Genomic DNA, 12,679 nt, shown 5'->3' with positions numbered 1-12,679 from the left:
GATGCCTCTGGTGGCACCCAGCATGGGACCATGTGACTCCGGCACATGACACTGATCCTTACCCTGTCCCCAGCCTGTCCCCAGGGATGCTTGGGTGCAGTTGCCCTGGGACACCCTGGTGCCTGTCACTTGCTTCCAGACCACTTGTCACCAGCTGAACAAGGACCCTGTCCTGCCCTGGTGGGTGGTGACATTTGGCTGGGACACTGCAGTGGTGGCAGTGGGGATGTGGTGACAGGAAGTGCATCATGGACATGGCCAAGATGAAGGTGCTGCTGGCACTGTGGTGGCACAGGTGATGGCACTGATGCTGTTCCACTTCATGTCCCCATTCATGTTTCCCATGTTCCCACCCATGTCCATGACCCGTCATGTCCCCACCCTGGGCTGTGTCCCCATGTGTCCCCAAATGTACCCATCCATGTCTGTGTTCCCCATGTCCATGTCCCCATCCATGTTCCCCATGTCCCCTCATGTCCATGTCCCCCCATGGCCCTACACATGTCACTGTCCCCCACATGCCTCCATCCATGCCTTAGTTCAATACCTTTATTTTTACCCCAGTTTCAGGGCTCTCAAAGGGATGAACAGAAATCTTTTAGTTTCAAGGATAAAACAAAAATATTTATGTGTCCCCGCCAGCAGAGTATTCATGTGCTTGGGTGGGTGGGAAGAACGTTTCTTGGAGGGGTTCCCAACCCACTGTTTCCAAAATCAGGGGTTTTGCCCCAGTCCATCCCCATTTGGCTGTGGAAGATGCCCATGGAGCAGAGGGAATTAAAACAATGGATTTATATTGGAGAAGACCTCCACAGCTATCCAGTATTGCTTGATGAAACAAGAAGACTCAAAAAGTGAATTTTTCTGGGATCAGGAGTCGACAAATCCCCTCTCCAAAATGGATTTCAGATGTTGTGCTGTGGATGTCTTCAGGTGCCCATGGGGAGACAGGAGGATGTGGAGCCCCCCAGGCAGGTGTCTTCCCATCAGGGATCACCAGCACCATGGATCAACGGGGCTCTGCCCACTGTGGGTCACTGGGGATCAACTAGAGCAGATCCTCCCATGGGGTATGGGGCTGGAGCAGCTCACAAATCTCTTCCTGTACTCGGGGCACTCGACCAGGGGGCGATCCTGAGCAGGGGGCACACCGGATCAAAGTGACACCGCTGGGTGTCCCCAGAGACTGGGCGGCTGCTAAACCAGGGCTCCTGGTATGGAACGGCTGAGGCTGATTATGGAAGGGGATATCCATGTCCTCGTAGCTGGAAGTGGTCGTGTGATAGTTGAAACAAATCTTGGCTCTGGCCAGGTGGGAATTGGTGACGTAGACAATCTCTCAAATCATGAAGGATTCGCCACGCTTGGTTTGGGGTATCCTGTATCCCAACTGCAAAGGACTTCCAAATTTCCCGCTATCCACGCCGTCCCTGGTGGTGTTGTCTGCATGGTGACAAGGACGGCCTTGGTGAGCTGCTGCCCAAGGCTCACAAGCCGCCTGCCATTGGCCTGGTACTTGTCACAGAGGCTCATGAAGAAATACTTGAGGCGGCACCACAGTTCCTCCTCCTCCTCCTCCTGCTCCTCCTTCTCCGGTACTGGCACTGGCATTGGGCTGAGACCTTGGAGCAGGGGGTCCATGAGCAGCTCCAGGAGGGGGAGAAGCCCCACAAGTGCTCGGAATGTGGGAAGAGCTTCAGGTGGAACTCCGAACTGATCCGCCACATGAGAATCCACACAGGGGAACGGCCATACAAGTGTGTGGAGTGTGGGAAGAGCTTCAGCACAAGCTGGGAACTGGCCAGACACTGCAGGAGTCACACAGGGGAACGGCCCTATGAGTGTGCCACGTGTGGGAAGAGCTTCTGCGACCGCAGCAACCTGATCAAACACCTGAGGAGCCACGCGGGGGAACGGCCCTACATGTGTGAGGAGTGTGGGAAGAGCTTCATCCGGAGCTCCCACCTGGCTGTCCACGTGAGGAGCCACAATGGGGAGAGGCCCTATGAGTGTGGGGAGTGTGGGAAGAGCTTCATCCGGAGCTCCCACCTGGCTGTCCACGTGAGGAGCCACAATGGGGAGAGGCCCTATGAGTGTGGGGAGTGTGGGAAGAGCTTCATCCGGAGGTCCCACCTGGCTGTCCACCTGAGAAGCCACAATGGGGAGAGGCCCTATAAGTGTGGGGAGTGTGGGAAGAGCTTCAGCCGGAGCTCCAACCTGGCTGTCCACATGAGGAGCCACACTGGGGAGAAGCCCTATGAGTGTGAGCAATGCAGGAAGAGGTTTCTGAGCCATTCCTATCTCCTCCGCCACCAGCGCACTCACACAGATGAGAGGCCCTTCTGCTGCCCTGACTGTGGGAAGGGCTTCAAGCACAAGTCCAGCCTCATCAGGCATCATCACATCCACACCGGGGAGAGGCCCTACGAGTGTCCCGAGTGTAGGAAGAGCTTCTCGCAGCGGTCTGCCTTGACCAGACACCAACGGAGCCACCACTAAGGGAAGCCGTGTGAGTGCCCAGAGTGTGGGAAGAGGTCTGTGTGCTGCTCCAGCTCCATCCCCCACGGGAAGATCTGCTCTGGATGATGCTCAGTGAACCACAGTGGGCAGAGACCCGGTGATCCATGCTGCCAGAGATCCATATTGGGAAGACACCTGCCTGGGGTCTTCACATCCTCCTGCCTCTTAGTGGCCTGGATTTTCATTTCTTGTTGTGGTGCACCAGTTTAGTTGTTCTCTTGCACTGGATGATTGGGAATTTGCACAGAATAGCTTTGTATTGCACTGTATAGCTTATGTTACATTATGTGGTGTGTTACCCCTTTTCCCTATCACATGGTCTTTCCCTCAGCTGTCCAGGTACCCCCTGGTGGGCTCTCCCCCGGGTTACCCCTCTCCTCGCAACTCCTCACTGGTGTCCCATTGGCTGTGGACTCTCCCTCTGTCCCCATCCCGAGGGATATAAAAGCTCCCTGCTGCTAGGGAACGCCCTCTTTTCTCCCATGCCTTTGTCCGCCTGATGTGTGTCTTGGAATAAAGGATAACGTTTCCCACGTGGAGGAGAGCGCTTTTCTGATCTTTTACCTTTGTCTATGAAGTATCGTGTGGGCAAGGGTCTAGAGCTAGCCGGAGTGGACCCCAACAGCCCAGGCAACACGTTTCCTCAATTTCCCTTTGTCCTTTTTCACGGCTTCCGCTTCCACAACCCTGGGATGGTGTCAGCCAGGTTCAGTGGCTAAATAGTGGGAGGGGCACCATTGGGTTACCCAAAACATCAGAACTTCAGTAAGGAGAAAATAACAAAGAGGAAAGCCAAGCACAGTATAGGGTTAACCACAAATGGCCCAGAACAGGGCAGGTACAACAATATCCATATGGAGGATTTAAGGGCAGATCTGAGGGCAGGGATTCAATTATTAACTGGGATTAGGAATATGTAAAACAGTCCAGCAAATAACAACCAGTCAAGGGGGGAGAGCTGGGGAACATTCTAGAACTTAACCTTGGATGGATAGCTTAATCAACATACTGACTCCCATAGGGCAACTCTTCTTTAAGCTTTCCTCACCCTAACTAAACAAAATGTTCTCCCTCCTAGGGTTCAGCTTCCTAGGGTCTGAGGCTAAAGCCTGCTGTGTGGTCATCTGCAGCGGCGGCTGACCTTTAGGTGTGTCCCAGCTAGCTGCGGCCAGCACCGCCGGCAGCACGGGGGCACTCTCCCGATCCGGGGCTCAGTCAGGGGAGCGCCTAAGGCTTTCGCCTTAAGGGACGAGGATCCACGGCTGAGAGGGAGGTAGAGGGCTGCTAACCCACAGGAGGAGAAAGAAGAGATGGACTCCAGAGGTAGTGCAATCCAGGTTTAATGCCCAGGGGAGCCACCAGCTGGAGACAAACCAACTGGCCTCCAACTGGGTTTTTAAAGCGGGGCGGATACAGAGAAGAAAGGTGGTCTCCAGCAAATCACAGTGAAGGTGGGAGTGGTGGGAGGATAACAGGCATGTAGGGAAAACCAATGGGGGAAGAGCAGGGGAGGAGTCCTGGCCCCTGATCCAATCACTCGATGCCCAGGGTGGAAGATTCTAGACAGAAGGGCTGGGGCACCGAGTGACAGACAGGGAACCAGGGAGGGACTGAGGGAATGGATACAATGGTTGCTAGGGGTAACAGGGAGGAGAGAGGTGACGGACGGGCGATCAAGGAGAGAGAGAACCAGGGCAGAACCATTACAACTTAAAGGGGTACAAGGAACAAACCAAATCAGCATATAACATAACAAACACAATACAACAGTCATCCAAGGCAAATTCATTGCCAGTCCTCGGGGACCCACTCCAACAGTCCTCCCAAAACTCCCAAAACCAGGGTAAAACTAAAGACATTAAACTAATATGTGGATGGGGATGTGGGGGATGCTGGGTTCAGGGGAGATGAGGGTTCCTGAGAGGCACTTAGGGATTGCTCAGGGCTCAGGGCACCTCAGGCCAAGCAGCTCCAGCTTCACTGGGAGACCCTGGTGGAGGTTTTGGGGCAGCTGATCAAGGACCCCTTGCTCTGGAACTGTGCTCATGTCCCCCTTTCCCAGTTCCCACTGTCCCCTGTCCAAGATCCCCCTCTTCCCACTGTCACCCCCCCTTCCTCCGTTCATTCCCATGGCACCCCACTCCCAGTCCTGTCCTGCTCCCATCCCAATCCAGATCCCATTCCCAGTGTCATTCCCTGTCCCTGTTCCTGTTCCATATTCTCTGTCTGGTTGCCATTCCCATATTCCCAGTCCCATTATCCCTGTCCTATTCCCCTTCTTGTATTTCCGGTCCTGCTGCCAGTCCCACTTTTCCATTTCTATCTTCCCTATTGTTGGGATGCATGAAGTAGAAGCCTCTCAGAGTTCCTCAGAGAGAGAAAGGAATGCAGGGATCAAATTAGAACCTTTAGAGAAACTAAGATATATTAAGCCACACAGACATGAAGGAGAAGTGTAAGTTTTAGTTTTACGTAAGTAGAAATATATGGATAGCACCTGATGAGATTTTGTTATCTACTAAAAGGCCCTAAAGCCTGGTTTAAAGTTCAATAGTGTTACCTTTCACAAAATTAGCTTCGTTCCAGACATAACAAAAACATAGCAGAACAATGTTTTCATTTCTAATAGAGCAGATTTCATTTCTAATAGAGCAGACAGAACCATTTGCTTGAATAGATAAACTATAGACATTCATTTTGGCTAAGAACTGACACTACTTTTACACATTAGAATCAAACTCAGATTGGTGTAAGAAAAAAGGTTTCATAATTGTGTTTTTAGCTGACTGGATGATTCATGAATAAAATCTTCCTGTGCTGGGGTGCAAAAATAAAAGAGAAAAAAAGAAGAAGAAAAAAGCTGTGGGAGTTGCTCCTGCTCTGTCTGCTCAGAACATCGGGACTTAGTGCTAGAAAGCTTTTAGCATGGACTTTAATACTCTGAACTCTTTGCCTTCAAGACTGATGTATTCATGCAATAAACAGCTTTACCACAAACAACAGATTTTGTCTCTTTGAAGGCCCACACACAGCTCGACACCTGTTCTGTTCCCATATTCCCATTCCCAGTCCCATTCTTGTGTAGCTGTTTCCGATGTTGGTCCCATCTTTCTAATCCCCATCAGATATTCTCTCTCCTGTTTCCATATTTCCTGTCCCATATTCCCTGTCCTGTTCCCATTCTTGTATTCCTGGTCCCACTCCCATTCCCATATTTCCATTTCCATATTCCCTGTCTTGTTCCCATATTCCCATCCCCAGTCCCATTCCAGGTCTGTCTCCCATATTTCCGCTCCCATTTGCAGTCCCTGTTCCCATTCCTGGTCCCCATTCCCACTCCAATACCTGGTTCCTGTTCCGTATTTCTGGTCCCCATTCCCGGTCCCTGTCCCTGTTCCTGTCCCCATTCCTGGTCCCGGTCCCCAGTCCTGGTCCCCATTCCTGGTCCCTGTCCCTGTTCCTGGTCTCATTCCTGGTCCCGGTCCCTGTCCCATATTCCCAGTCCCTGTCCCCATTCCTGGTCCCGGTCCCCAGTCCTGATCCCCATTCCTAGTCCCAGTCCCATGCAAAAATATCATAGAAAGAGTCAGAATCCACCCTGACACCCTCTTGGCCAGAGTGTTGGTAGCAGTCCAGTTAAATGGTGGCTGCAGTCCTCCTGCAGTGATAGATCTGGTTCTGTTGAAGGAATGATCCTGCAGAAGGGTGGAGTTTTCCTCTGGAGATCCAGTGGTGGTGTAGATGGGCCTGGTCTTCCTCTGGCAATCCGGTGGGAAAAGGCTGCTTGAGGTGTTCCAAATCTCAGATAGTATTCAGGTAGGAATGCTTGGCTCCTCTCCTTGGGTGGAGCATTTCACAATGGGATGATGCAATTTTATTAGCCATGCCGTGAGGCTCAATGGGCCATTGAGAGAAGATATCTCCCCAGAGGGAGGATGGCTTGTGGAAGAGATAAAGCAAACTGCTCAATTAACAGCAGAGAACTGCCCCACCTCTAACAGATTGGAAATAGAATACACACATTTTACAACCCAGGACAGTCCTGTATTCCCTGTCCCATTCCCAGCGCCTGTCCCCATTATTGATCTCATTTCCAGTCCCTGTCTTTTTTTTCCAGTCCCATTCCAAATCCAGCTCCCACATTCCCAGTCTCGTACCCTGTTCTTGTTCTGTATTCCCTATTCCAGGTCCTGTTCCTGATCCCTGTCCTCATTCCTGGTCCCTGTCCCTTAATTCCCGTCCCATTCCCGGTTCCAGTCCCTGCCCACATTCCTGGTCCCGTCCCTTGTTCTTGTTCCGTATTCCCAATCCTAGGTCCCAGTCCCTGTCCACATTCCTGCTCTCACTCCCAATCTCTGTCTCCATTCCCAGTCCCATTCCTGTTTCTGTCCCGTATTCTCAGTCCCAGTCCCCATTCTTGGTCCCTATCCCCATTCCCAGTCCCGGTCCCAATCCCAGTCCCTCTCCCCATTCCCTGTTTCTCTACCCATTCCCCTTCCCATTCTTAGTCCCTGTCCCCATTCATAGTCCCGTGCCCAGTTCTGTTTCCGTATTCCCAATCCCAGGTCCCATTCCTTGTCCTTGTTCCTGGTCCCTGTCCCTTAATTCCAGTCCCATTCCAGATCCCAGTTGCTGTCCACATTCCTGGTCCCATTCCCAGTCTCTGTCCCCATTTCCAGTCCCATTTCCTGTTCCTGTCCCGTATTCTCAGTCCCAGTCCCCATTCCTGGTCGTGTTCCTGACCCCTGTCCCCATCTGTGTTTCCAAATCTGAACTCCGTCCCCATTTCCGGTCCCTGTTCCTTTTCCCAGTCCCATTCCCAGTTCCTGTCCCATATTCCTGGTCCCCGTCCCCACTCCCATTCTCATTCATGGTCCCTGTCCCATATTTCCAGTCCCATTCCTGGTCCTTGTCCCACATTCCCAATCCCTCTACCAATTTCCGGCCCTTGTCCCCATTCCTGGTCCCGTTCCCGATCTCTGTCCCCATTCCTGGTACCGTTTTCCATCCCTGTCCACATTCCTGTTCCCAGTCCCTCTGCCCTCCCACTGGACGATGCTGCCATCGCACCAGCCCCTTGGATCCCCCCCATCCAGGGTGTCTTCAATTCCCACTTAAATTCCCAATTTAATTCCCTATTAAATTCCCAATTTAATTCCCAATTAAATTCCTAATGAACCCTGCAGGGCCTTTTCCTGGCGCTGTTCAGAGCCAGCAGGAGCTCGCCCTCACTTCCCAAAATTCCTCCTCCGGTGCCAGGACCAGAATCCATGCCCATTCTAAATCTCCAAAGGGATCTGTGCCCATTCCCCATCTCCAACAGGTTCCGTGCACATTCCCAGTCTCCAATGTGATCCGTGCCCATTCCCAGTCTCCAGCAGGATCCGTGCCCATTCCTGAGATTATGACAAATCTTCAGGGTCACCCCAAATTCTCCATCCCCTCTGGATCATCTGAGCTTCTCCATCCCTGCCCTTTTTTTCTCTTTTCCACCCTCTTTTCTCCTTTTCCATCATTTTTTCCCCTTTCCCATCCTTTTTTCCCCCTTTTCTGCCTCTTCATCTTGGAAAAAGAGGCAGAAAAAAGCAGGAAAATAGCAGAACAGCCCTGGGAGCAAGAAAGTGAAATATTACTTAAACAATTCATTAAAAACAGAGAAAAAATGTGGGGTAAAAGTCATCAAGTCCCACTAAAGGGTAGAGAGAGTTTTTAAATTTGCTGTTGAAATAAAGATGATATTTGTCCCCAAAATTCCCCTCAAAAAATAGGGAAAACAGAAGGCAGAGCAGCTCCATGGATGGTTCTTCTCCATCCAGAAGAACCAAGGAGGAGGAGGAGGAGGAAGAGGAGGGGAAAATAATTGAGGAATTGAGAGAAAAATGTGGGGAAAAAGAAAATCTAATGAGCTGGGGGGAAAAGGGGAAAATGGGGTACAAAAGGGGGAAAAGTAGAATCTGAAGAAGGAATAGAAATGAAAGCAAATTTTGATATAGAAGGAAAGAATTGCTGAGGCAGTCTTGGTGGATAACCAAGGAGGCAAAGGATATGTTAATTAGAAGGGGTTTTTATGGCTTAGAGCAAAGGATAAACCCACCTCAAACAAGAAGATATTTTTCCAAGCAGAAAGATTCCACAGGCAAACAAGACAGCAGATGTTGCAGTAGAAAAAAGGTCTCAGAATTTTCCACTGCAAGAAAACTGAAAAACAACTTCTAGCTTCAACTGTAACATACCAACTTTTAGTGACTGGAGAATATTAACATGAATATGGTAATTAGAGTAGTTATGATAGGCTATAGGTAAAAGTTAAGGTATAGATTGGTTCTGCTGTATTAAGATGCTCAGGAAAGAAAAGTATATCATGCATTGTAACCAAAATTAAAGGGTCTTCAGGCTCAACTCCAGCTGGAGCTGAGAGCTGTAGGCACAGGCTCAGTCACCCATGACCCTGGACTGCTGTAATATGCAAATGAAAGTCGGCTCTCAGATGTGATTTAATGCAGTGGGCGGGCAGCTGTGCAAATAGCTCAGCGATTATTGCGCTGTGCTTTGTGGGAAACCCTGAGAGCCCCACCATGGATGGGCTGGTGGGGCTCCAATAATTTTGGGTCCTCCCCCAGAGCCACAGGGGAAAAGTTTTGGGGACCCCCTGAAGTTTGAGGATCCCACCCCCAAACACCCTCAGGACCTTCAAAATCTGCCGTGGACCCTCCAATTAACCCTTGCCAGGGGTCTCTGGGGACCCTGAACCTTCCCCTCCCCACCCTGGGGTGTCTTTGGGGTCCCCATATACTCCTCCCTGGGGATGATTTTTGGGGTGGGCCTGGAGCTCACCTGCAGGGCTCAGTACCTGCCCGGACTGGGCTGTGGGGCCTGGGGTGGACGTCCCGGGGCCATGGGGGGCATTCCGGGGGCATCCCAGGGATCTCCAGTGCTCGGTACCTGAGCACAAAGCCCGGGCTGGGGGTCCCCGGTGAGTCTGGGGTCCGGTGTTGCTGCTTGGAGTGAGCACAAGGAGTCTCTGGTAGGTCCAGGGCGTCCTCGGTGCGCGGCCCCGGAGCTCGGAGCCTGATCCGGGCAGTCCCGGTGTCCGGTCCCAGAGCTCAGAGCTCGCTCTGGCTGCTTAGGAAGATTTGGGCTCCCCAAAGTCCCCTGAGACAGGAAGTGGATTTAGGGTCCCCAGGTGAAGGGGGTGGAGCCACCCCACACTTTGTGCTGTCCCCAGAAATGTCCCCAAATCTCTGCCACACCCCGAGGGGGGTTCTCCCTTTGTCTGCCCCCATCTTGGGGACACACTGAGGTGTCACCCCACTTTGTCCCCCCTGTCCTGACCATAATCCTGATGCCACATGAGCGCTGATCCCGTTAAGAGCCTTTGCCCGGGGTGGAGGAGGTGACACCATGGCCACCCATCCGGCCCACTGTCCTTGTCACCAGCTGCTGCTCTACATCAGCCTGGCCGTGGCCGTGCAGCTCGCCAGGGACCACCCCCAGAAGTGACACCTGGGTAAGGGGGGTGTCCCCAAATGTCCCCAAGGCAGGGAGGGTGAGGGGGGACACACTAGGCAGGGAGGGGTGGACATCCTGGGGTTCTCCTCAACTCCTTAAGGGACACATCAGGATTGTCCCCAGCATGGGAATTTGGGATCCCTGATGGATTTTTGGGGTTTTTGGCATCCCCACACCTGGCCGCCATGTGGGACCTGTCCTGTGGGATTCCCATGGGGTTTTTGGGATCCCTGATGAATTCTCAGGGTCACTGACTGATTTTTGAGGTTGCAGTCCTGGCCACCATGAGGGACCAGTTGCAGCAGGGGCCGCTGGAGGTGGCAGCCAGCGCCACCCTTGGGGACAGCCTGCAGATCCCATGGCTCAATGTCACCCGTGACAGCTCTGTGCCCGAGTGCCTGGGGGGACTTCCAGGGGGATGCGTGGACATCATGGGTGAGGAATTTTGGGGGATGTTGGGGTGGTTTAAAGCGGGACCCACAGCAGCGGGGATGGACCGAAAATGGAGGGGGAAGGACTCAAAATCAGAGGACAAAGGGAGTTGTGGGATGTCGCAGGGTGTCACAGGGTGTCACAGAGTGTCCTGGCATAACTCTACTGGTACCAGGGTGGGGGCAGACACTCAGCACCAGGAGCAGCCATGGGAACATCCTGAGGGACATGGGGACACCCTGCAGGACGCAGAGAGACCCTGCAGGACACGACCCCAAGACCTCGGGAACTTTGGAGCTGCCAGGGGTGGGGGCAGGGACACAGGGGGACAGACAGGGACATACAGAAGGGGACAAGGAAACATAGGGGCAGGACAGGGACACAGAGAAGGGTGACAGGGACACGTGGGTCAGGACAGGGACACAGAGAGGGGTGACAGGGAGCCATGGTGGGGGATGAGGACATACAGAGGGGAGGGGACACGATGCCACCAGGAGACACATCAGAGGACAATGTCACCACACCTGTGTGAATGCTGCCACCAGGTCACCTCTGGTGACACCCAGTGCGGGGCAATGTAACCCCCCAGGTGACACAGACCTTTGCCGTGTCCCCAGGGGCAGTTGAGATCCCCTAAGTGTGGTGGCCCTGGGACACCCTGGTGTCTGTCACTTGCTTTCAGGCCACTTGTCAGCAGCTGAATAATGTCCCCACCCTGCCCTGATAGGTGGTGACATTCAGCTGGGATACCGCGGTGGTGACAATGGGGACATGGTGACAGGAACTGCATCAGGCAGTGCCTTGCCAAGGCTGAGATGAAGGTGCTGGTGGCACTGTATTGGTGCAGGTGATGGCACTGATGTTGTCCCTGTTCATGTCCCATGTTCCCATCCATGTCTGTGTTCCACCATGTCCCACATGTTCCCATGTATGTCCATGTCTGCCCATGGCCCCACCCAGGTCATTGTCCCCCACATGTCCCCATCCATGCCATAGCTCAACACCTTTATTTTTACCCCAGTTTCAGGGCTTTCAAAGGGATGAACAGAAACCTTTTCATTTCAAAGCCAAAACAAAATGATTTATGTGTCACTGCCAGCAGAGCATCCACGTGCTTGAATGGGTGGGAAGAAACTTTTTGGGAGGGGTTTCTACCCCACTGTTTCCAAAATTGAGGGTTTTGCCTCAGTCCGTCCCCATCTGGCTGTGGAAGATGCCCGTGGGCCAGAGAGAATTAAAAGGATGGATTTATGTTGGAGAAGACCTCCAAGACTATCCAGTGTTGCTTAAGGCCACCAGAAGATGCAAAAATTGAGATTTTTCTGGGATCAGGAGTCAAGAGATCAGCTCTACAAAAGGGATTTTGGATGTTGGTCCGTGTTCCAGCATTTGTCACACTCGTAGGGCCTCTCCCCATTGTGGATCCTCTGGTGGTAGTCCAGGTTGCACCACTTGCTGAAGCTCTTCCCACACTCTCCACACTCATAGGGCCTCTCCCCAGTGTGGATCCTCTGGTGGACAGTCAGGTGGGAGCTCCTCCTGAAGCTCTTCCCACACTCGCCACACTCGTAGGGCTGTTCCTCAGTGTGGACAATAAAATGGTTGATGAGGTAGGATCTCTTACTAAAACTCTTCCCACATTCCGAGCACTTGTGGGGCTTCTCCCCATCCTGAAGCTGCTCATTGACCTTCAGCTCCGAGCTCTGGCCACCACCCCAGCCCAGGGTGGGTCTTTCCTCCTCGGATCCCCGTGATCTGCATTTGCAGCCCCTCCTCGTGCAGGATCTCCAGGGCTTCTCCTCCTTGTTGGATTCCTGTGCCGCAGAGCCTCTTAAAACAGCCTCATCCGCGAGGTTCTACTGCAGGGATTTGACCTCCCTGGTCTCCATCATCAGCTCCTGGTCTGGGGGAGGAAGGACAAGGAGAGGATGGGATTTGGCTCCGTGCCACAGGGAAGGACAAGGAGATCCCCCCAGTGCATCCCTGGCAGGACAGGGTCACCTGCAGGGCTGTCCTGCACCCGGGGCCATGCTGGGCTGGGAGATGCAGCAGGAGAGAGGGGGAAAGGGGCACTGACTTCCTCCTCACCTGCCTGGGGCTCCTGGGCAGTCTTCCTCCTCCTCACGGCCTTTTCCTCCTGCATCGGGCCAAGGTTTGGGAATGGCAAACCCTGCTTTGGGGAAAACAAAGTCTGAGCGCGTTGGGTTTGATGGTCCTG

At 52.9% G+C, this 12,679-nt stretch overlaps 2 protein-coding genes across 2 annotated transcripts; one reads left to right on the top strand and one right to left on the bottom strand.

Annotated features, from left to right (window-relative positions):
* The first annotated feature begins 248 nt into the window (after window positions 1-248).
* Window positions 249-2,586, top strand: LOC121341359 (zinc finger protein 239-like). The gene is given in 2 exon segments (XM_041414812.1): window positions 249-269; window positions 1,459-2,586. Coding segments are annotated over 2 exon segments (1,149 nt in total).
* A 9,224-nt stretch (window positions 2,587-11,810) lies between these two features.
* Window positions 11,811-12,275, bottom strand: LOC121341360 (zinc finger protein 397-like; the record flags this gene model as incomplete). The annotated part of the gene is made up of 1 exon (XM_041414813.1): window positions 11,811-12,275. A coding segment is annotated over one exon (465 nt), but the record flags the coding sequence as incomplete, so codon positions are not given.
* Window positions 12,276-12,679: the final 404 nt, after the last annotated feature.

Source organism: Onychostruthus taczanowskii, unplaced genomic scaffold, assembly GCF_017590055.1.
Source record: "Onychostruthus taczanowskii isolate IOZ18803 unplaced genomic scaffold, ASM1759005v1 scaffold472, whole genome shotgun sequence".
NCBI classification, from domain to species: Eukaryota; Metazoa; Chordata; class Aves; order Passeriformes; family Passeridae; genus Onychostruthus; species Onychostruthus taczanowskii.
This window is presented reverse-complemented; position numbering and strand designations above follow the sequence as displayed.